The sequence below is a fragment of the Mobula birostris genome, chromosome 6 (genome assembly GCF_030028105.1).
Source record: "Mobula birostris isolate sMobBir1 chromosome 6, sMobBir1.hap1, whole genome shotgun sequence".
Taxonomy (NCBI): domain Eukaryota; kingdom Metazoa; phylum Chordata; class Chondrichthyes; order Myliobatiformes; family Myliobatidae; genus Mobula; species Mobula birostris.
The window spans coordinates 155,675,766-155,699,559 of NC_092375.1; the positions used below are offsets into that span (position 1 = coordinate 155,675,766).

The 23,794-nt window shown below is 38.5% G+C and overlaps 3 protein-coding genes across 4 annotated transcripts in view; 2 read left to right on the plus strand and 1 right to left on the minus strand.

Annotated features, from left to right (window-relative positions):
* LOC140199491 (nuclear envelope integral membrane protein 1-like) overlaps positions 1–16,605 on the plus strand; it is a 37,715-nt gene extending 21,110 nt beyond the window's left edge. Inside the window, exons 6-9 of the mRNA XM_072261679.1 lie at positions 8,993–9,095; positions 9,252–9,477; positions 13,029–13,199; positions 15,243–16,605. Coding sequence (XP_072117780.1) covers positions 8,993–9,095; positions 9,252–9,477; positions 13,029–13,199; positions 15,243–15,438 — 696 coding nt within the window. The 3' untranslated portion in view covers positions 15,439–16,605. The remainder of the gene's footprint in view (positions 1–8,992; positions 9,096–9,251; positions 9,478–13,028; positions 13,200–15,242) is intronic.
* Positions 1,836–4,772, plus strand: LOC140199691 (uncharacterized). Its single transcript, XM_072262170.1, has 2 exons — positions 1,836–1,849; positions 3,134–4,772. Exons 1-2 carry the CDS (start codon positions 1,836–1,838, stop codon positions 4,077–4,079), a joined length of 960 nt encoding a protein of 319 aa, XP_072118271.1. The 3' UTR covers positions 4,080–4,772.
* Positions 16,606–20,554: 3,949 nt separating the features above from the next.
* mfsd6b (major facilitator superfamily domain containing 6b) overlaps positions 20,555–23,794 on the minus strand; it is a 65,667-nt gene continuing 62,427 nt past the window's right edge. For both annotated transcript variants that reach the window (XM_072261680.1, XM_072261681.1), the window contains exon 7: positions 20,555–23,652. In XM_072261680.1, coding sequence (XP_072117781.1) covers positions 23,374–23,652 — 279 coding nt within the window. In that variant the 3' untranslated portion in view covers positions 20,555–23,373. The remainder of the gene's footprint in view (positions 23,653–23,794) is intronic.

A 23,794-nucleotide genomic window follows, 5' to 3' on the forward strand; every position in this document is an offset into this window, starting at 1 on the left:
GCAGGAGCTTGGCGGGTCAGACAGCATCTATGGACGGAAATAAACAGTCAATGTCTTGGGCCAAGACCCTTCATCAGGACTTGATGAAGGGTCTCGGCCCAAAATGTCGACTGTTTATTTCTTTCCATAGATGCTGTCTGACCTGCTGAGCTCCTCTAATGCATTGTGAGTATTGCTCTAGATTTCTAGTATCTGCAGTACCTCTTGTATCCCACTATTCTTATGTTTTAGTGTTGGTAATGAGTGCAAGCACAGGGCCAGAAACATCTTTTATTCTCCATCTCTTGCCCACCTATTCAGCTGTGAGGCCATCTTAGATAAGCTTTTCATCCAGTTAAAGATGAGAATTCCAGTTTTAAGATAGCAATGGATCTGAAGTGGCATCAGACTTCAAAAGATATTCTGCTGTCGAGGATGTTTGGAGTTAAATCTTGTAAGATGCATTCCTTCATGGGTCCTTGAGAAGTTCTCGATAAATTGCGTCAATGAGAAATGCAGAAGCGGTTGCCAGGGGAAGCATCAGTTACACCAGAATGAAGCGGGGTACTGCACATGTGTGACCAACTGCTAAAACAGCTTGCAATGAAGAGTTAATTGACTCTGCTATCAACAGATTGAATTAAAGTGCTGCAGCCTGCCACGTCAAGGTCTTGAACAATTAATCAGTTAAATAATGGGGATTTCCAGAACATTCTCATCCTTAACAAACTTTGTTCAGCCAACTCAGCTGCATAGCATGTCATATCATAGAAACAGATGAGCCAAAGGAAATGGAACCAAACAGTGTTCCAGCGATAGGACTGAAGAAGTGCAATCTAGGAATTGTTGCAATCTCATGTCCACAAAAATGTAAAATTCAAATCGGCTCATTATGTCCTGTCAGACTACTTTCAATCCTCAGCAACAAGAATGGTTGTTGCTGACAGAGCTACGAACACTAACCTGCCTAGTTTAGCTTTGCCAAGACCAGGACTCGGGTCCGGAGTTTATCTAAACCTTGGCTCAAAAGTGGACCAAAGCGCTGATTTCCAGATTTGAGGTAATAGTGACTGCATCATGGTGCACATGGTGCACTGGTAAAACTCAAGTCAATAGGCATCAAAGAGAAATAAAAAATAAATAGTTCCTGGTTGGAGCTACAGCTTGCATAAAGGAAGGTGGCTGAGGTTTCTCAAGGTCAGTTATACAGTCACTAGGAGATTATTGCAGATTCCTGTGCTTTCTTTCAATTCATCATAGCCCAAGATTCTCCCTCTCACTTTCAAATCAGAGTTCCTGTATTTCTGTTCACTAATGAGTTCTCTGGAAAATGTACTATAATGCAATGTAATATCTTAAAAAGAATTAAAACGGTTTCAGTATTAATAGGAATAACAATCAGTAGTCCAAAAATCTGCCTGTCCAACACCAAGGTTGTGAGTATGACAGATTACTGTATCTTATTGCATTAGACTCACTTTCAAAGACTCTACAAGTCTCGTTCTCTATTTATTTCTAATTATTTTTGCTTGAATTTGTATTTACACATAGTCTTTTGTACATTGTTTGTCAATCTTTGTGTGTAGTTTTTCACTGATACCTTTGTCTTTCTTTGTTCTACTTTGAATGCCTGCAAGAAAATGAATCCCAGGGTAGCAAACGGTGACATATATGTATTTTGATAATAAATTTGCTCTGAACTTTGAATTAGCTCACAGAGATGTATTAGGCTGATATCAGAAATGGCAAGTTGTCACCTGAGGAAAGGTTGATACAGGTCAAGTTCACGTCCACTGGAGTTTCGAATGAGAAGGGATTTAATTGAAACATAAAAGTTGCTGAAGAATCTCGACACAATGGTTCTGAAAAGGTTGATTCTTCTTGAGGTGAATGAAAATCTAGAGCTAACTGCTTAAAATATTTTCTTTCTCTGTCTCTCGCTCTCTCATTTTCCCTTTCTTGCCTTCTTTCACATACCAGCAAACTCTTTCTTGTGTTTTATTATTCATAATAACAGTAAAGTACAAAGTCATTTTTAAGTTACTTGTAATGACTATTAACTGGACAGATTGGAAATGTTTGTCCTTTCATTGTGCAGGAGGAAATGCTAAAGGGGAAAGGTGATAGTTTTGCTGGGGTAATAGTTAAGGCATCCCACTTGCATGGAAATGGGTGTTGAACAGATTGGTAGCTGCAGTGATAACTGATGAGTGGAGAGCCAAGACTTAGCTCATTAGAAATTTGAAGCTGCTACTTTAACTAAGGTGACTTCCGAATCATTTTCAGGGATAGCCACGAGGTAGGAAGGATGTGGGCGGTGAGTCTAATGTTGAATATGTTCTATGATCAGATGAAATCAAAAAGTATCTGAGTATTTTGATCTATTTTTGTGTGCACATCTGTTGAGCAAAATGGAACAGAAGTTGTCAATCAGGCTCTTGAACCTTTTGTTTGATGTGAAACTAGCTGACGGTTGATTTACATGACTTCAGTACCCTAGTAAATCTGTTAATTTCAGTTATATGTTTCTATCCATTTTTAATGCTTTTATTTTGTGTCGGTCTAGATTTCCAGAATATTTGATTTTCTTATGTCTCCTTTTTATCCAGTAACTTAGCTTTGACATCTCATTGAGGAAAGAGTACCTGATTCCCAAATCCCTTTGTGTGAAGCGGTACTTCCTATCAGCATTTTTGGCTTGATAATCTGTTGATTACATGAAAATAAAATGTCATTGATGGGGAGGGGAAAGTTGGGACCGAAACTTACCGAAGGCAGTCAACCAGAGATCTTGCTTTGGGGCAACTGACGTCTTGTTGTAAGGTTATGTCCATTATCTTTGGTCATCCCAACAAGTAGACAACTTCCTATCTGTTTAATATATGGGAGGATAATTATCTATTGTTGTATTGAAATGTGACAAATGTTTTTGGTAAAACACATAAGCTATACGTGTTCTTTCAAGTGAGATAAAGCGGACTGTGTCAGAGTGAAATGGACATTATTCCACTTTGTTCTATCATCAGTGGCGGTTTAAAAAAAATCCCAATCACTTGCAGATTATTTAGAGTCTGTACATGATTATTACACCCAAATTTTTGATATATTTGAATATTTTCTGTGTATTGGTATATGTTTAATTAATCACTGTCAGAATTGGATTTTTTTTACCCCAAACTGGTGATTCCCAATGGGGGCAGTCCCACCCCTCAAGCGATCGGTTACAGGTCCCAAGGGAATGGTTACAGGTCCCAAGCGAACGGTTACAGGTCCTAAGGGAACGGTTACAGGTCCCAAGGGGGCATTACAGGTCCCAAGCGAATGGTTACAGGTCCCAAGCGAATGGTTACAGGTCCCAAGCGAACGGTTACAGGTCCCAAGCGAACAGCTACAGGTCCCAAGCGAACGGTTACAGGTCCCAAGGGAACAGTTACAGGTCCCAAGGGAACAGTTACTGGTCCCAAGCGAACGGTTACAGGTCCCAAGCGAACAGCTACAGGTCCCAAGCGAACGGTTACAGGTCCCAAGGGAACAGTTACAGGTCCCAAGGGAACAGTTACTGGTCCCAAGTGAACGGTTACAGGTCCCAAGCGAACGGTTACAGGTCCCAAGCGAACAGCTACAGGTCCCAAGCGAACGGTTACAGGTCTCAAGGGAACAGTTACAGGTCCCAAGCGAATGGTTACTGGTCCCAAACGAATGGTTACAGGTCCCAAGGGAACAGTTACAGGTCCCAAGGGAACAGTTACAGGTCCCAAGCGAACGGTTACAGGTCCCAAGGGAACAGTTACAGGTCCCAAGCGAATGGTTACTGGTCCCAAGTGAATGGTTACTGGTCCCAAACGAATGGTTACAGGTCCCAAGGGAACAGTTACAGGTCCCAAGCGAACGGTTACAGGTCCCAAGGGAACAGTTACAGGTCCCAAGCGAATGGTTACTGGTCCCAAGTGAATGGTTACTGGTCCCAAACGAATGGTTACAGGTCCCAAGGGAACAGTTACAGGTCCCAAGCGAACGGTTACAGGTCCCAAGGGAACAGTTACAGGTCCCAAGCGAATGGTTACTGGTCCCAAACGAATGGTTACAGGTCCCAAGGGTAAATAGAAGTCATTGGGAGACGTTCAAGAATCCTGGGGGGAGAGGGCGGTAAGCGATACCCTGACTTGAGGCATGAGACCTGACTGACTGTTAGTAGAGCAGGCACTTACAAAAAAAAGATTGTGGCACTGGAACACAGGAAGAACCATAGTTGTGCAGGTGATGAGCACTCATCATCACAGCATGTCTGAAACTTGGCAATCTCATCCAACCTTACCAACCAAACAGACATTATTGGGGATGCATAAATTAGCTACAGGGTGCCCAACAGTTCCCCTTGACTCAAGGCACAGAACAAGTTCATGCAGTTTAACAGTTGGTAAGTCGAGTATACCCTCTCAACTTTCTCTACAGATCAGAAAACAAGTTGCTCAACTGTACCGCTACCATCATTCCATCTGTGACAACTCACTGCCGTCATCCACATCTGATAGGCATTCCTAGTTTGTGTTAATTTTTTATTTTAATTTAACCTTGTTAATATGTACGGCACCACCTCTATGAGTCCGAAGGTGGTGAAGCCTTAAATTCTAATCCTAAGAAACTACAGAAAATGCGTCAGTGCAATGTTACATACTGGAGTATAGTTTTATTCCATTTCCATCAAAACAGCGACGCCCCATTTGTCTTATTTGAAATACTGTACTGTCTAATTGAGCAATGAAACTATCAAGATTGCAGGAACACTTCTGTAAAGGGCACCCTGATATTATTCAGTTCCAGAAGATGGAAGAAGCATTTGAAAAGTATTGCACGCTCGACTCATTTGCCAAGAAAGCTAAAAATGACCTTGATAGTGTTCTCATTGCTTCTTATAACATTTCTAAGATGTTTGCAAAGTATGGAAAATCTCATACAATTGGTGAAAGATTAATAATGCCTGCTGTATCGGAAGTGCTCACCACTGTTCTCAGAATGAATAACAGTATTTTAAAATCAATTCCTCTGAGTAATAACCGTAGCTCATCGTGTTGACGAAATGAGTGAAGACATTGCGTACCAACTATGCATAGAGCTACAAAAAAACAGAATTTGGGATACAACTGGATGAGTCAACTGCAGGACAATGAGGTATGTATGATTTATCAAAAATGGAAAAGTTTATGAAGAGATTCTCTTTTGTAAGAAGTTAAAAACAAATATCAATGGAGAATCAATCTATGATGAGCTCAAAATGTATATTGAGGATAAAAGTATTCCAATTAGGAACATGATTTTTTGTGCAACAGATGGAGCACCATATATGCCAGGTCACCATGCTGGTTCAGTGGCATTTATGAAAAAAGAAATTCCAAGTCTGTTTGCAATCCATTGTATAATTCATCATCAACATCTTGCAGCCAAAAACCTCAGCCAATGACTTTTTCAAGCATGACTCTTGTAATATCTGCTATCAACAAAATTAAAGCTCAGTCATTAAATAGCAGAATATTTTGCCAATTATGCCATGATAACGATGAAGAGTTTGAATGCTTGCTTCTTCACACTGAAGTGCGTTGGCTGTCAAAAAGCTGCTGCTTAAAACGTTTCTTTGATCTTTTTGACATTGTGGTTGAATTTTTCCTAAGCTCGCCAAAGTTGACAGGCTTGGGAAACAAGATTGAAGGTTTACGTGGAGGTGTGGCATACCTAACCAATCTGTATGACAAAATTAACTTCCTGAATATGAAACTGCAGGGTGAGAATTTAAATTTAATCCAGGCAAAAAGTGCTGTGCCCACTTTTATTGGAAAGTTGGAAATATATAAGCAAAACAATGGGAGAGAAACGTTCTCACAGTTTTCCTGCATGGAATGTATGGCACTCTCTTTTGCAGATGGGAACTTGCAAGAGTACTGCTTACACCTGCAGTCAATGAAGAAGGATTTTCAAAATCGATTCAAGGATTCGAATGATCTGGAAATTGCAGACTGGGAAGTTAACCCATTTCTTTGCAAGGTGGAAGAACAGGAAGAAAGATTGCAAGAAGAAATTATCGAAATTCAGAATGACGAAGAAGCAAAAATGCTTTTCAAAAACATTGGCTTTTGTGGTATGTGACTACACTGTCATATGAAGTTCCCTGGACTTTGGAGAAGATCCAAACTGCTGTTCATTGCATTTCCATTCTCCTACCTTTTTGAAAGGGGCTTCAGTGCAGTGAAACACTTACTCAGAAAAAACAGAAATGGCTTGGACGTTGTTACATGTGAGGACTTGAGGCTTTTGCCGTTACAACTTGAACCAGATAGTTCAACTCTGGCTAAAAACTATCAAGCTCAAGGATCACATAGATATTGAAGCTGCTGTACAGCACACAGGTACTGTGTAAGCTAGGTTTAAAGACAAATAAAAATTTAATGCGGAATTGTTTTTCTCATGGTAGACATGTTTTCACACTGTGGGGGTGCCGGGAAGTATATTGTTCCTAAGAGAGGCATTGGCAAGTACGATGGTGCTCCAGGGGGCTGCTGACAAGTATGAAAGTGCTTTAGGGGGCATTGGGCTAAAAAAGGTTGGACAACACTGCCTTGGACCATCTTATTGATCGTTTATGTAACTCATTCATTCATAGTTTGTCGCACCAGACAGCCAGCCACTCTAGTGTTGTTTGGTTGATGTTGAGCAGGTTAGTGTCAGCTAAATCAGGTGAGAGTGGGCAGTTGCGCAGAACGTGTTCAATGTTCTGCACCCTTTCGCCACACTCACAGGATTCGCTGGTCTTTAAATCCCACTTCACCATATTGTCTCCCGTCCTATAAACTCCCGCTCTCGCTCTGTTGAGAGTGCACCTCTTCCGTCTGTCAAGCAGTGCTCCGTCTGGCAACATTTCTGTGGGGTCTTGCACTGTATTGTTTAGTGGGGTTCTGTCTTCTGTTTGTTGCCAGAGGTCAATCCTGTATGTTTGGGGGATGTTTCGTGTGGTAGTTCCTCCACTGTAGCAAATCTTTTCCTCAATTTTAGGCGTTTGGAAACTGGCACATGATGATGTAATGGGTGCCGTGGATCCGAGTTCTATTTACCTTTTTCAATTTTTGTTGTAGTGTGTCTTTGGATCTCTGGAGGAGCAATGCCTGCAAGTCTATCAATGATGTTAGTGGGTGTGGGGCGCAGTGTGCCCGTGATTATTCGGCAGGCTTCGTTAAGCAACGGGTCAATGGGCTGATCTGCCCCACACAGCTGCACAGTATTCTGCAGTGGCAGTGGCAGTGGCAGTGTCGTAGCTGATGAGGTTTACCCGAGGTGCCATTGTTGCTTATTTATGTAACTGAACAACCATGGGGTTAAAACTTGTATTGTCCTCTTCAAATGTTAAATACCAGTTATAAATTTCATACAGACAGTCAGACAGTGCCATCTGAAACCAAAAGAAGTATTCTGAAGAAACAAAATAAGATTATTTAAAGACAAACATTTTTCATAGCACACGCGTTAGTTTCTTCAATCAACCAGAAAGTCTACCTTCTTTGGGGTTTTGATTCTGTGCTCGGAATATTTTCTATGCAAATATTTTCCTGTCAATCATGGTACCAAAAGTGCTATTTCCTTTCAGCATTTCCTGCTTGATTATCTGTTGTTTTCATGAAATTAAAATGTCATTGATAGGGAGGGGAAAGTTGTGACCAAAACTGACTGAAGGAGGTCAACTAGAGATTTTGCTTGCTCATCCTTGGTTTTACAAATAAAAAGGTACAATCTTACAATTCTGCTCAATAAATTATTCATTCAAGCAACATTTTTGTAAATACATTCAATGGACACTTTATTAGGTACATCTGTACACCTGCTCGTTAATACAGTATGCAATCAGACAATTATATGGCAGTAACTCAAAGCATAAGAGCATGCACACAAAGTCAAGAGGTCCAGATAGTCTGAAGAAACATCAAAATGGGGAAGAAATGTGATCTAAGTGACCTTGACTGTGGAATGATTGTTGGTTCCAGAGCGGGTGGTTTGAGTGTTGCAGAAACTGCTGATCTCCTGGGATTTTCACACACAACAGTCTCTAAGAGTTTACTGAGAATGGTGCAAAGAAAAAATCCAGTGAGCAGCAGTTCTGTGGGTGAAAGTGCCTTGTTAATGAGAGAAGTCAGAGTAGAATGGCCCAACTGGTTCAAGCTGACAGGAAGGTGACAGTAACCCATATAACCACGTGTTACAGCAGTGATGTGCAGTAGAGCACATCTGATGCCCAACACGTCGAGCCTTGAAGTGGGTGAGCTGCAGCAGCAGAAGACCACAAAAATACACTCAGTGGCCACTTTATTAGGTACAGGGAGGTACCGAATAGAGTGACCTCCAAGTATATATTACAGGCCGCAAGCGTGATCGAAATGAAATGCGTTTTGAAACTGAGAATGAAATGCATGACCCCTGGAAGCTATTTACTTTATCTGTATGCAGTATTTTATATTTATGTCAGTGCACCAGTTTGCTTTCAATTATTTATGTGCTTACTTCCTTGATGTTCAGCTAATGTAGGAATCATTTTGATAAAATTTTTGAGACATTGGAACTTGAGAGATATTCAAAGAAATTAAAAAACAGATTTCAGGGACATGAAAGCTGCATGCTGGATATATTGTACGCACATATCAAATCAGAAGAATCCTGAAGGGAGCAAAGAGGAGAGGAATAATCTGAGGGAACATGAAAAGATGAGAGTGATATTGAAGCCACAGCATTCCCAATGTTATTACAATTCCTGTAGAATTCTTTTATCAGTAATTAATTTTAAAAGGATTTTAAATGTAATTAACATAGAGTGCCATTAGCTTATTTATAATCCTAACTGTGACTTGCTTTCTGTTCTGTATGGGAGAGAATGAATGTGTATGTGAGGTAACGATACTATAGGTGATATAGTAGCACATCAGCTGTTCCATTCTTATGAGTGTCATTCATTTAATATAATGTTTTATCTCTTCTATAGACCAGGACATTCGTGTTTCTAATGATTGGAAGTGGGTCAGTTTCATTATCTGTGATTTATTTAGGTGTCTTAAACCTATCCCAGTATCAGCACCACCTTTATGGTAAGCAAAATTATAGTATTTTTGATTATCAAAGATCATCTGTTCATTTTCTTTGGAATTGATGGTGACTTTTAAAGTGTTTACTCTGTCAAACACTTATTAGAGAGAAAAATTTGTCAGTGTCTTATTTCATTTTCTTTTTTACCCCTGAAACAGGTTATATTCTTGTGCTTGGTTGTCTAAGCTATATTATTTGCTATAACCATGGGCCGTTGTCAGATGAACGTAGCATAAATCTGCTTATGTGGACTTTACAGTTGGCAGCATCACTGATGATATACCTCGGTGTTACATTCAGTCAATGTGCTTACACTGCCATAGTTATTCTGTTATGTGCATGCAACTTCCACCATGCAGTTAATTTGATCTGCTGCATTTGCAGGTTAGTATTTGGCTTTATTGTGCAAGAGATATTGCAAATAAGTTCATTCTAATAATAGAAAAGTTTCAGATTTTACTATTTGTAGTTCTAGGATTTTATTTATTTATTTATGTTGATAAGTAATTAAGCTCTCATTTTTCCCCTCTTTATAATTTACTCTGCTGCTCCAGTGGAATTAACATTCTCACAGGAGTATTGAAGAGACAGAGGTGTTATTTGGTAATCTTGTTAATGTGGCCAATATTATACATTCCTGTTTTAGTACCTTAGGCTTTCGATTTTATTCTTTTAATCAAATTAGCCAAAATGAACTAATCATTATTTAAGTTTAATTCCTGTGCAGAAACTTGGTATTGATGCACCAAGTAATCCTGGGTTGGATCTCTCTTTAATTTCAGATCCTTGCGGTTCTTCCAGGAGTCAGAAATGATGGGTAGTCTTAATTCTAATATTTAAATTCATTTGGAAGTACAAACAATCAAACAAATACTGAGCAAACTAAATAAAGAGCTGAGAAACGATGCCAAGAGGTGAATGGGTCTGAAGACAAAAGGAATAAAGATGCAAGCAAAAGGTGGCACCTCTGAAGAGTTCATCACTTTTATAGCTAAAATAAGAAAATCCTTAGATGGGAATAACTAGCTATTTGGCTACATAATTAAACCAAGTACATCACATTGATAATGTGCTAATACTTAGCTTGTGAAAAAGAAAGGTGATAATCCCTTACTAGCTCTTTCTTCAGTTAGTCCTGACGAAGGGTCGCGGCCTGAAACGTCAACTGTACCTCTTCCTAGAGATGCTGCCTGGCCTGCTGCGTTCACCAGCAACTTTTATGTGTGTTGCTTGAATTTCCAGCATCTGCAGAATTCCTTGTGTTTGCGTGATAAATCATTAGTTTAACTGCTATACCACTTTTTGCCAGTGAATTGGGATGAACCCACCACATACTGTGAAAAATACACAAGTTTGTTTAAAAAGTACAAATTTTATAAGAAGTATTATTTTAAAAAAACAGTGGTTTCCAACACCAGGAATATTGAAGAGAGTTTTCATAAAATTTCAGTGCTTGTACGATTTACTGCAATATTCCTGTATAAGTTCACAAATATAAAGTAGTTTTTATGGTGTAAAGAACTTAATTGCCAAGCAAGTACTTTTGAAATATAGTCAATTGCATTGTAGGAACATAGCAGCCAGCTTCTGCAAACAGTAAGGAGATAATAACAATATAGATGTAATTTATTGAAATTATTTGAGGTTTTTTTTAATATAATACTGAGGATTATTTTGCTGCTTCTCTTCAGAATGTTATTTAGGATCATTTATTTTTGGCTGGAAAAGCGAAATGGGCCTTGGATTATTCATGTCAAAGGTTGAAAAATGGAAAATTGTGGAAATATATCTGGGCAGATTACATATTGTTTAGCATGACCAATAAATAACTCATTTTTCCGGACCCAAGATTACTGTGGTCTTGCACCTACCCATCTCTACCGAATACAGCACATAGTACAAGGCCTCCAGCCCATAATGTTGTGCTGAACTAATCAAGTTAATGACACCTAACTCCTCCTGGCTGCATGTAGTCCATAGCCCTCCATTCTCTGCATATTCGGGTGCCTGCCAAGAGTCTATCAAATGCCTCTATTGTATTTGCCTCCTCCACCACTACCCGTGGCAGCAGGTTCTAGGCACCCACCACTCTCTATGGTGAAAAAGAAAACTTTCCCCGCACATCTCCTTTGAACTACCCCTCACCTACCTTAAGCTCAATGCCCTCTAGGATTAGACACTGCGACCCTGGGGAAAAGATGCTGGTTAACTACTCGACCTATGCCTCTCAGAAATCGATAAACTTCCATCAGTTTGCTGCTGCCACTGCAATAGTTTTGCCCCAGAAACGCTTTTAAGTAATGCAGCCTGCAGCTGATGGTATGTGCTTTTTAAGTAGGCAGGGTGTGTGTCTAGGTACGGCTCAGAAGACAGTGCTTTCTCCAAACCTCATTACTTATTGCATGTTTCTGACCTCACTCGATCTTCCTCCCTGCCACCACCCCCTCACCCCAGCAAATAAAATGGCCACAAAAAAACCTATGCGGAGACCACCACCGTTGTAGAGAAGATTTTGTTTTGCTTTAAAACCAAAGAACAAAGAAAAACTACATGCATAATTTAAATAGAATCGATATTTAACTGATGCCTGCTTGTCAGCACACTACTCTCCCTAAGGCTGGCTATCTTGCTATCTTCAATCCTTTTTCCTATATCCTAAACTGGTATTTTATTCTGTTAGCCACTGCAATGTCATCCATACTTGGGCAAAATTTTAATAGAGAGAACTTGACAGCGTCAGTGTTTCCTATTTCAGTATACGTCACTCCACCATTGGAAGGCATTTTACCCAAAGGCAAGCTGTGTAAAAACATAACAACCCTGTGGTCTGGTAGACTTGAATGATGACCTTGCTGAGCAGTTGGGAAGGCTGCAGTGTTTCCTGTAGACCTATATGTGAACGTGTGACTCTGCATTACTTTTTCCTTATGTAGAATAGGTTGGTAATTCTACACAATCATGAAGGTTTATAATAATGAATTTTTCACATGTTCTAATGGGTGCATCTGCGCCTTCATTAGTGAGATGCATCTACTTATACAATAAAAGCTGCATTTACAGGTTCTGCCACAAGACTTCTACGTAAAAAATGAAGATGTATATTTGATGAGCCATATAGCATAAGAACAGGTCCACTGAGTCTCTATCAACCATCACCATAATCCCATTTCATTTTCACCACGTTCTCAACATGATCATCCACTCTACCACTCATGACCACAGAAGGAGCAACTTACAGCAGCCAGTTAATTAGCGATCTGAAAGTATTTGCAGTGTGGGTGGAAGCCAGGACGTCACCACATAGACAGGACCCGAGGTCGGGACTGAATCTGGATCCTGTCTGGTGCTGTGAGAATTATACTCCCCCACCAAATGATTCAACCTACAGATGAGTATTTGCTATCACAGCTCACCTCCTTGTTTTAAGTAATTTTAATTTTCTCCTAAAAAATGAAGTTACTTTAAAATTATCTATCTAGAGCTTTCTAGCCAGGAGTTTGATATACAGCATAATACATCATATGAGCCCATGTTCACTTGCAACAATTTAATTGCTTGGTAGTGAATCTAATTTAAAGTATCTTTCCCTCTGCATTTGTATCTTAAATTCAATACTCTATGCTACTCAAAGACTTGCCTAGCCAGGATTCAAAGCTAACATTTTTGCAGGAAAAATAGTGGTGAAAAAACTACAGGTCGCTGAACAAATTGGACAAAAACAAAACCACATCTTGTCACTGTTATCAGAATTGCAGTAAACAGTAGAGCTTCAGCATGTTAAATGGAATATTCTGAACAAGACTGACAGGTGATCAAGAACCTTGGGCTCTAGTTAGAATTACAAAGCACAAAATTAGATGTGTACTTTACCTTCAATGTTTACCTGAAGCAGTGAGGTTTTCCTGAAAAAATGGGGACTTTGTTTTTAATTACAGGAAAATCAAACAGCTCATTAAAAAGCCACGGGTTTATTTCATTACTGAAGAGGAGTATAGGGAACAGACTGAACTGGAAACCAAAAAGGCTCTCGAGGAGCTCCGCAGATGTTGCAGGAGTAAGGACTTTCCTGCATGGGAAATAGTATCAAAAATCAAATTCCCAAAAAGGTAGGTGGGACGGTATCATTGTCACTGACCCTCATTCTCTCATTCTATTGCCATTCAGTGTTCATTGTTATATACAAATTGTGGTGAAGATTGAGGTGATCTCTTTCCCATACTGAGTAATGCGGACCAACAGTCTGTTTGGGGCGGTGCTCTGATGCTCTGATGAGTTGTAGTTAGGCTTCCTCTGGCCTCTGTAATCTCTGTATATCAGAAACATTTGCCATTACTCTGTGTGTGTTTCATCATTGAGGCTTACATATGAAGAGTGGGATATGACCGATACATATCTGTAATATGTATTCACCAGGGAGTAAATATATTCAAAAGAGAAGAGATGAAAAATTAGATGGCTTTATTGGGGGGTGGGGAACTTATCTTTTTTAATGCTAGAGGAAAGAATACAACATTGTCGAAAGTGTTTTGAATACCCTAAATTGTTCACAGGATGTAGCATTCCTGCATAAAGGGCCATATTTATTACCATCATTAATTGCCCTTGAACTAAGTGGTGTCTCAGCATTTCAAAATCAGCTAAACAGTGGCAGGACTGGAGACATACAACGTGCAGACTAAGGAAGGTGAGCTGCTTGGGCAGGATCCAGGCTAACGTTACAGAAGCACAAAGTGGGTGAAGGTAATAATGAACTTGGTTGACATTTAAAAAACACATAAATAGAAGCAAGAACAGATAGTATCATAAGTATTGGTTAAAGCACATTAGAGAATCAGATTGAATCCTTTAAAGTGTTTTAACTATTTATTCCTTTATCCACTTTGTCCTTGTGCAAAATCACCCTGCTCGGGCCTCCTCTGTTTTGTTGTTCCAAGTCTATTTTTCTGCCTACACCTCAGTTTCCTTGATTATCTTAGTGTTTAAAAATGTCTCAGCCTCAGTATGGGATGAAGCTAACAATCATGCATCAGTCCTCTGCAGTTAAGCATCTCTTTTGTGTCTAAGTATCTGATTCTTTATCCTGCGAATAATTGTTATTTCTAGATTCTACCTTGGAAAAAAACAGCCTGTCGACATTTAGTCTGTCAGTGCAGCATTGCCACAGTTCACCCTGTCTTTTCATCTGGGCCTATAATACCTACATTGTTTTATCAAGTAGATTTAATTAATTTTCCTGGCTGGTATTTATCCCTCCACAAGTATCATCAGAAAGAAACTTTACAGGTTATTGGTAATTATTAGATATTTATTTTTATATATTATGCTACTTTTAATTTCTGAATAGTGACTGCAAAACAAAGTTATTTACCTGCAAAGCTCTTGAGTTTCCTTGAAACCAAAAACAGATTTGATGAGTTATTTTTAAAATATATTTTGCTCTCTAACAGTTTTTCAACCTAACTTAGTGGTTTTACTGTCTCTGGTACATGTATTCTCAATACCTTGCCTTCAGTTAAATTTTCCGTAAATTGTAATTTGAAGGGAAATAAATTGAAAGTATTTACACATCCAGAACAGGAGACGTTTGCTGAGTTTTTTACCTTTATATTTCTTGTCCCAGGACATTGATGACATATTCGCTGTGAATCATTAATTTGAAACAAATTTCAGAACCATTCAAATTGTAGTTTGTTACTTAAAACTTGTGAAGCAACTGACTCATATTTTGTGTGATTTCTGTATAAGTAAAATGCTTTTCTGTGGCAAATGACTTGCAAAAGTACTGTTACAAAATTGTTTTTGACAAATTATTTCATATTAGTGATGCAGAATATTGCAAGTGATTTTTGTTTACATATGTCTGTGCCTTGTATTAACCACCTCATTCCCAACAATAAGATTGTAAGGGGAATTGCTGCTTTGATAGAATTGATCGTAACTGGTGTTGCTCTTCAATTCACTGGGATCATGCTGAAATTGAGTGTACCTTTCCTGTGTCATTTTGTTTTCCTTAACTAGTAGTTTCTTGCTTAATCACTCAAGAAAATCTAAATTGAAAATCCCAGGTTTGGGGAATTTAAAACTCTAACAGTGGATCCACTGGGTAAATGTATTTTCTTGTTCACTTTCTCTGTTCTTCTCATTTTCAGAATGGCGGACTTTATCCTGGGAGCTTCACACCTCACACACGAGGAAGTGTGGAATCATGAACAACATTATGGAATTGGGGGAGCCTTTTTGGAAGCCCAGCTCTTTGCTACAGAGGAAGATAATAACTTTGTTTCACAGAATGGTGAAGTGATGGATGCAGATGAAGATCATGAAGTCAGTGATATAGTGAATTAACTCTTGCTTCACTTGCATCCTCAATAGGTTTTTTGAACCATCATTCTGAACAGGGATTGACTAATGCATCAAATAATGTACATAGAAGTATCTGGTTTGGATATTTCTTACACTGGGATGCACAAAAGAAAGGCAAACTGACCAAGGATACAAGCTGATCAGTGAATATGTAAGTTCTAATTCAGTTTGTATTTTTCTTCTGACAAAAAAATTTGCACTCATGTATGTGGTTCAGGTGAGAGGGACCTTTTAGCTTTGAAGTTGCAATTTTTTTTGTCAACTTAGTGACGTGCGGAACAGAAATTCCAGGCCTCAGTCGGGTTACAGACTTTTATATGCACAATTATCTGTTTTCTTTTTTTTTTAATTGCTGAAAATATATATCTGTAATTCACAAGCAAATGAAGAGGCGGATCTTTCTTCAAACCCATTGAAAGATAACGGGTTTGTCACATGTATCTTGTTGAATTCTGAGGTCTTGGAGACACCAATTCAGTTCACCTAGTGTGATCTGTGACAGCACTTAATGTAACTAAGAATGCTATCTCTAGAAGAATATTGGTTGAAGGTTGGATAATGAAAACTTTAGTAGTCAGCCATCAAATTGCAAGCACTACTCAGTGATTAAGGACTTCACCATGCACAACCCAGAAGGACTGTTGCTGTGTTTTGCTGCAGTGAGAACCTCTTCCTCTCAGCACATTTGATGAGAAAACAAGGAAGACTACTTTTCTATTAATTCTGCTATCAACCTCCAGGCCAATAATTGTTGACCTGCATTGCTGCATTGCATACAATCATGTTGGTGCCAAAGTTGGTGGAATAAACTGAACTCCTTCATGGATAAAGTGATTGAGGTTTAGAAGCCATATTCAGAAATCATCAAGTATGATTTAAAAATATATCTCTGGGTTATAACTGTTCCCTTCTCTGTACTGCTTTAATATTTTTGAAGTAGAGTTTAGAAATAATTGGGATTGTTATGATATTTAAATATGGGGATTAATCATGTACTTGAGCAGATGTCTGCAATCCAAACATTCTGTAAAGCACATTGTATTCCTGCTGTACTTCACAATATGGTGTGAAAACAAGAGAATTTATGTAAGAGGAAAAAAGAAGGCAATTTGTCAGCAAGGTACATCATCTAAATAGATTGCAATTTCAAACTGGAATTTGGCATTAAATTTGAATTTTTGGACAAAATTTGTTCATGGTGTGTATGTTTTAATATGATTCATTTAGAAACATTAGTTTTTATTTCACACCCAGTTTAGCTAAAATGAATGGTCTGTTTTTATTTTGATTGTTATAGAAGCAGCAGGTATAGGTTCATTTTTATATCATAGTGCTCTGAGCTTGACAAAAATCATTGGTAGGAGTTGGTTAGATCAAAATAATGTTCCACTAGATTGATAAGAAAATCAAGCAAGGATTATGTTGTTAAAAAGTATTTTGTTATCTAGAACAAGAGGCCAAAATAAAGGTTAAGCCATTAAGGGTTGAGATGAGACATTTCCTTTTACACATGAAGGACAAAGAAAACTTGGTAGATAGCCATCCACGCTGATGGAGCTTTTACTAGATTTCAGAAAATCAAAATGTATACATAAAATGAAATGGATTAATCATCTGGATATTTCTTGAACAAATGTTGTTCAAAAATTCAAATTAAATGCTGAATTCCAGTTTGAAATTGCAATCCATTTACAGTGGCATGCAAAAGTTTGGGCATCCCTGGTCAAAATCTCTGTTACTGTGAATAGTTAAGTGAGTAGAAGATGAACTGATCTCCAAAAGTCATAAAATCAAAGATGAAATATTCTTTTCAACATTTTAAGCAAGATTAGTGTATTATTTTTGTTTTGTACAATTTTAGAGTGAAAAAAGGAAAGGAGCACCATGCAAAAGTTTGGGCACCCCAAGAGATTTGAGCTCTCAGATAACTTTTACCAAGGTCTCAGACCTTAATTAGCTTGTTAGGGCTATGGCTTGTTCACAGTCATCATTAGGAAAGGCCAGGTGATGCAAATTTCAAAGCTTTATAAATACCCTGACTCCTCAAACATTGTCCTAACGATCAGCAGCCATGGGCTCCTCTAAGTAGCTACCTAGCACTCAAAATTAAAATAAATGATGCCCACAAAGCAGGAGGCTATAAGAAGATAGCAAAGCGTTTTTAAGTAGCCGTTTCCTCAGTTCGTAATGTAATTAAGAAATGGCAGTTAACAGGAACAGTGGAGGTCAAGTTGAGGTCTGGAAGACCAAGAAAACTTTCCGAGAAAACTGCTCATAGGATTGCTAGAGAGGCAAATCAAAACCCCCTTTTGACTGCAGAAGACTTTCAGGAAGATTTAGCAGACTCTGGAGTGGAGGTGCACTGTTCTACTGTGCAGCGACACCTGCACAAATATGACCTTCAGGGAAGAGTCATCAGAAGAAAACCTTTCCTGCGTCCTCACCACAAAATTCAGCGTCAGAAGTTTGCAAAGGAACATCTAAACAAGCCTGATGCATTTTGGAAACAAGTCCTGTGGACTGATGAAGTTAAAATAGAACTTTTTGGCTGCAATGAGCAAAGATATGTTTGGAGAAAAAAGGGTGCAGAATGTCGTGAAAAGAACACCTCTCCAACTGTTAAGCACAGGGGTGGATCGATCATGCTTTTGGCTTGTGTTGCAGCCAGTGGCACGGGGAACATCTACTGGTAGCAAATTCTGGAAGCAAACATCACACTGCCTGTAAAAAAGCTGAGGATGAAAAGAGGATGGCTTCTACAACAGGATAATGATCCTAAACACACCTCACAATCCACAATGGACTACCTCAAGAGGCGCAAGCTGAAGGTTTTGCCATGGCCCTCACAGTTCCCTGATCATCGAAAATCTGTGGATAGACCTCAAAAGAGCAGTGCATGCAAGATGGTCCAAGAATCTCACAGAAGTAGAAGCCTTTTGCAAGAATGGGCAAAAATCCCCCAAACAAGAATTGAAAGACTCTTAGCTTGTAAACGCTTTTTGTAGCCAGCTGTGATACTTGCCAAAGGGGGTGTTACTAAGTACTGACCATGCAGGGTGCCCAAACTTTTGCTTCGGGTCCTTTTCCTTTTTTGTTATTTTGAAACTGTAAAAGATGGAAATAAAAAAGTGATCTTGCTTAAAATATTAAAGAAATGTGTCATCTTTAACTTTATGCCTTTTGGAAGTCAGGTCATCTTTTACTCACTTAGCTATTCACAGTAACAAAAGTTTTGACCAGGGTGCCCAAACTTTTGCATACCACTGTATACTAAGTATCTCGCTGGCAATTTGCCTTTTTTCTCTCTGGAGAAATTGCTTTCACACCATGTCTGGAATACAGCATAATCATTGGATTAAAGTCATTTATTTTGCAGATTAAACTCATACAAAAGAAAATTCTTCTTTATTTGTTTCCCTCAAAGGCAGACATGAGAATTAGGAGCAGATAATGGCCTGTATGGGTCTCATGGCTACTCCACCATCCATCGAGATTGTGGCTATCTTCTACCTTGGCTCTGCTATCCTTCACAAGCTCATGTCCCTTAATATCCAAATCTGTCATTCTCTGTTTTGAATAAATTCAGTGGCGGATTCTCCACAGACCTCTGGGTTGGACCAACATACTTTTGCTTTTCCAATTGCTTCCTATATCTGCTTGTGAGCTCTGAGTGACGTGTCCATGGACACCCTGACAGATCTCCATGTACATTTATCTATATTATTTAAGAATTGCATTGCTTTTATTTTGTATCATGTTTTTCTACATTTTATTCCATTAGCTATGTTTATATTCTCTCACTTTGTTTGTCTATATCCCTTTGAAGCTTCTTCACATCCTCCTTCAAACTCCTAATCATACCTAGTTTTGAATAATCAAAGTTTGGTCCCCTCGCTCAAATCGTTAAATTTGGATTGTGAATAGCTGGGGCTGAAACACTGATCTAGTGGTCACCCGTGTGCCACTCTGAGTAAAACATATTGCCACTCTGTGCTTGTTGTCCAACCAATTCTCAGTCGATGCTGGTATCTTGTCCCCAGTTCCATGTGCTGTAATGTTGCTGACCAGTCTCTGTGATACTTTATTGAAATTTACTGAAAATCTAAATATCTATCACGCATTCTGACTTTAGATTTCAAACCACCGTCTTTCTCCTTCCCCTAGCTTTACACAAGTGAAATTCAAATAGATATCTCACTTCCAAATTTCAGACTCATTTACTGGGCACCATGGTACCGTAGTAGTTCGCTCAATGCTATTACAGCTCAAGGTGTCAGAATTCAGAGTTCAATCCCAGTGTTCTCTGTCCATGTGGGTTTTCTCTGGGGACTCTGTTTCCTCCTCCAGTCCAAGGACATACCGGGTAGATTAATTGGTCATTGTAAATTGTCCCACAATTAGGTTAGGGTTAAATCGGGGTTTTTGGAGGTTGCTGGACAGTGTGGCTGGAAGGGCCACAAGGGCTACTCCATGCTGTATCGCTAAATAAATTAATAAAAACACCAGATGACAAGTTTTTTAGCAGTTGTTTTCATATCAAGTTTGAAATAAACACTCAAAATAGTTTTTGAAAATTTATTTTTAATTATGCCACATTCTTCTTAACTGGAATTTCAGAGAAGTGATGTAATTATTAGAGTTTAAGGCTGTTGGAGAATGAAGTTTATATAAATAAACATGAGTGAGAAATAGCATTGTTAACATCAGCTCTCTCCAAATTATAAGTTATTATTCATGAGCCAAAACATGATCCATTGTACTTTGAAAATCTATCTCTGTTGCTGTTCTTTAGAATAATGAAATGAAATGGTAGTCTCATTACACAAGTTATTTGTAATTAAATGTGGATTATTATCCTACCTCTGGAGATTGTAACATTCTGAGGTAACAGCTCCCTCTTGTGGGTGGACTAAAAATTAGTGTTCACCTGTACAAGTTTAGTTCCTTTCATCCTGATTACATGAACGTGTCAGACTCCGCTTTCATTTAAGACTTGCAGCGTGAAAATATTTGTCAAATTGTTTCTAATCAATATTTTTGTTTTGTTACAAATGGCTTTTAGTTCATTTTAAGTATAAAATGCAATTGCATATCCTTCTTGAAACAGTATTTTATTAATAAAATGATCAATTTAACAATTTTCTCAGCACTAACACAATTGCTGTACAATTCAATAATAGTTTATAACTCTACAGAAACAATCCCAAAATATTAACACACAAAAAGCACTACAAAAATCAATAGTTTTTAAATACTGTGTTAATAGACTGAAGGCACCAACTATTTTACAAACTACCAACAGCAAAACAAAACAACTACAGGAACTCAGCGGGTTGAGCAACATCTGCGTGGGGGGGGGGGTGGAGACAGAAGAAATTGTTGAGATTTTGGGTTTAGACCCTGCATTGAGCCCTGATGCAGAATCTTGGCCTAAAACATCGACATTGCCTCTCCCTCAGAGATACTACTTGACCCACTGAGTTCCTCCAGTGATTTGTTTTCATTTTGCTTGAAATTCCAGTATCTGCAGTCTCCACACCCTGCCTACATCTAAGCAAAAATGAGTCAATCCTCATTGCTGCCAAATCAAACATTCAGATGCAATTTACTGTGACTTGAAGCCTATGTGTTGACAGGGAGGAGGCTTCAACTGCACGGGTATAAAATTGTTCAGTTTTTAAAATAAATCTTCAAGTTACTTTGGATTTCCCACAACTGTCATTAATTTCCAAAACGTGCATGACTACCAGTTATCAAGTATTAGGTTAAAGTTCCTTTTTAATCTAGTTCCCTCTCCTTCAAGTCGCCTTAGTTTGTTTTTTGGAGATACAACATAGTAAGAGACACTTTCAGGCCCAGTGAGCCTGTGCTGCCAATAACGCCCATGTGACCAATTAACTTATGAACCTGTACGTCTCTGGGATGTGGGAGGAGACCCAGACGGTCACGGGGAGAACGTACAAACTCTTTAGTCAGCAGCGGGGACTGAACCTGGACTGCTGGCACTGTAGAGCATTAGCTAACCGCTACGTTGCTGTGCCACCTAATTCATTGTGAATCTTGCAGCCCTTACCCCTACTCCCAACCACCACCAAGACTACTATTTATATTCTGACTTATTCTTCCATAAAAATGTTATTTTCAAACTCAAATCCACCTGCCTTAGCAATACAAGGAAAATACTGCCGAGATTTAAGATGGAAGTTGAATTCAAGGACATTTCCTAACAAAATTTGGATTTCCTTTCAGTTATAAGCAAGGAAATACAAATCTTAGAAACATCAGATCTTTGGGTGCATGTTGTTGACTCATCTGTGTGCAGTTTACAACTCCATATTAATGGCTGGATTTTGTGTGATGATGAAGTTGACACCATCAGCATTCACTTTCCTTGCATTGCAAATTTGACAGCAGCTAAAATTATGAGTATTTTTAATGTGGAAATCATTAAATAAGTTGGGATCACATCACCAGGCTGCTGTGCAATCAGGGAAATTAGCTGAATTTATGAAAATGTTAAGTATTTACAAACTGGACTCAATGTAAAATACTCCAAAAAATATTGTGCATTGTTGCATGAGATCTAACAAAGTCATTAATGAATCACTACACCAGTTATTGCTCAGTGAACATACCCATACCAAAATTAATTTTATTATTTGCACTTGAAAATGAAATTCTGTCACATAAATATCTTACGTAATTTTATTAAGTTTTTTTTTCAACTAAAAGTTGATGTTTTAATAATGATTTATTATTTATTGGTTAAACATTTTTTTCTTCCTGAGAATTCTTGTACTGTGGTTGGGCTGCTCAGCCAACATAGTACAATGATATTCCGGATGCATTGGATCCTCTAATGATAGCAACAGATGTCATATAGAGGACTGATAGATCTTTATGGGCAAATTATCTCAAGATCTGACTGCAAAATCCAGCATTGTTTTCTCAAAGATGAACAGATCTTTTCAAATGTTTAACTTTTATCTCTTTTGTGTTCTAGGATAAGAGAAGAAACTTTGGTTTAGGCAGTTTAGTTTTGGCCACTAAAGATATATTGTGGATTCTTAATTAATTGTCAGAGAAAATTCTAAACCTGAAAAACTTAGAGAATTTTCCTCAAAACGTTTAGTCTCAGGGAATTAGTATCAGTGCTTCCAAGATTGTACACCAAAAGTATTGAAACATTACTTTGTACATTTCAAATGAAAATGGACCAACCGCTGAAACCACAGCAAGAATTATAACATCAAACCATCAGTAACTTCAAGAGCAGCTTTCTTAATTCTTACTGTCATCAGATATTAGAATACGGATATTACTTAGTGCAACAACATGTTGAAAGAAGACTTTTTCCATCAGCCAGTATTTCAAGCACGTACTTAAGAGATGCCCAGAATCATTTTGACAGATATACTCTTTGACAACAAACAGCTTCTTTGCTCTGGCCTCAGTTTTCAAATTTTCATTCTGCGCTGGTTATGTTTAACAAAAATATACTTTACTGATGTGACTTGTTTCCTGTACGTTGCAATGACATCTTGGTTTACAAGTACAATGTTTGTTTCATCAAGAATTAATATAGCTACGTTTTAACGTCTCAGTGCAGGGTTTTAAAAATTGAGGCAAACTGAGCATTTTGGATAGACAGAATTTCATATTAAGATATGTGCTTTGCACATGAACAGGCACTTACATCTGCTACTGATATCATAAATACACAACAAAAACAATCAAGGTAGAACCTTCTCATTTCTGAGATACACATAAGCCATTCAATGCTGTGTTGACAACATGGACATACTGCGGAACAAGGCATTCTTGAAAAAATGTCCACTGTGTAGTTTTCTTTAAGAGTCCTTAAGGGAAAATTGAATACATTGTTCTTAAAGCAACTGAAGTAATCCTTTAGTTTAATCAAGAAGAGGTGTCCTTCTGACTTGGTTGAGTGCTTGTTTGGTGAGGTGAAGCTGGATTAATATTTGGGTTTCCGTTTCCTGGCAAGGGGATAAAGTTCCTAGGCAACTCTGGCTGATTGCTTCCCTTCTCCGGGTTTACACTGACCTGCTCGTCCAGATTAGAGGTAGCAATGAGGACTTCTGACTTTGTTTGCTTGCTACAAACAGGTGGAGGTTCAGGCTGTGCTGAGCCCCCAACCGGCCAAGAGTCTGGGCATACTGGGTGGTCACTGGCCCCCTAGAATGAAAATAGCAATTTAAATCATAGCTGGCAATTTCAAAATCGAGATAATCGGAAAGGTATGTATTTACCAAGAATCCCCTCCCACTGAGTTAATATGTTTAACTCTTCTAGTTTTTTTTAAAACGTTGGTATGGCT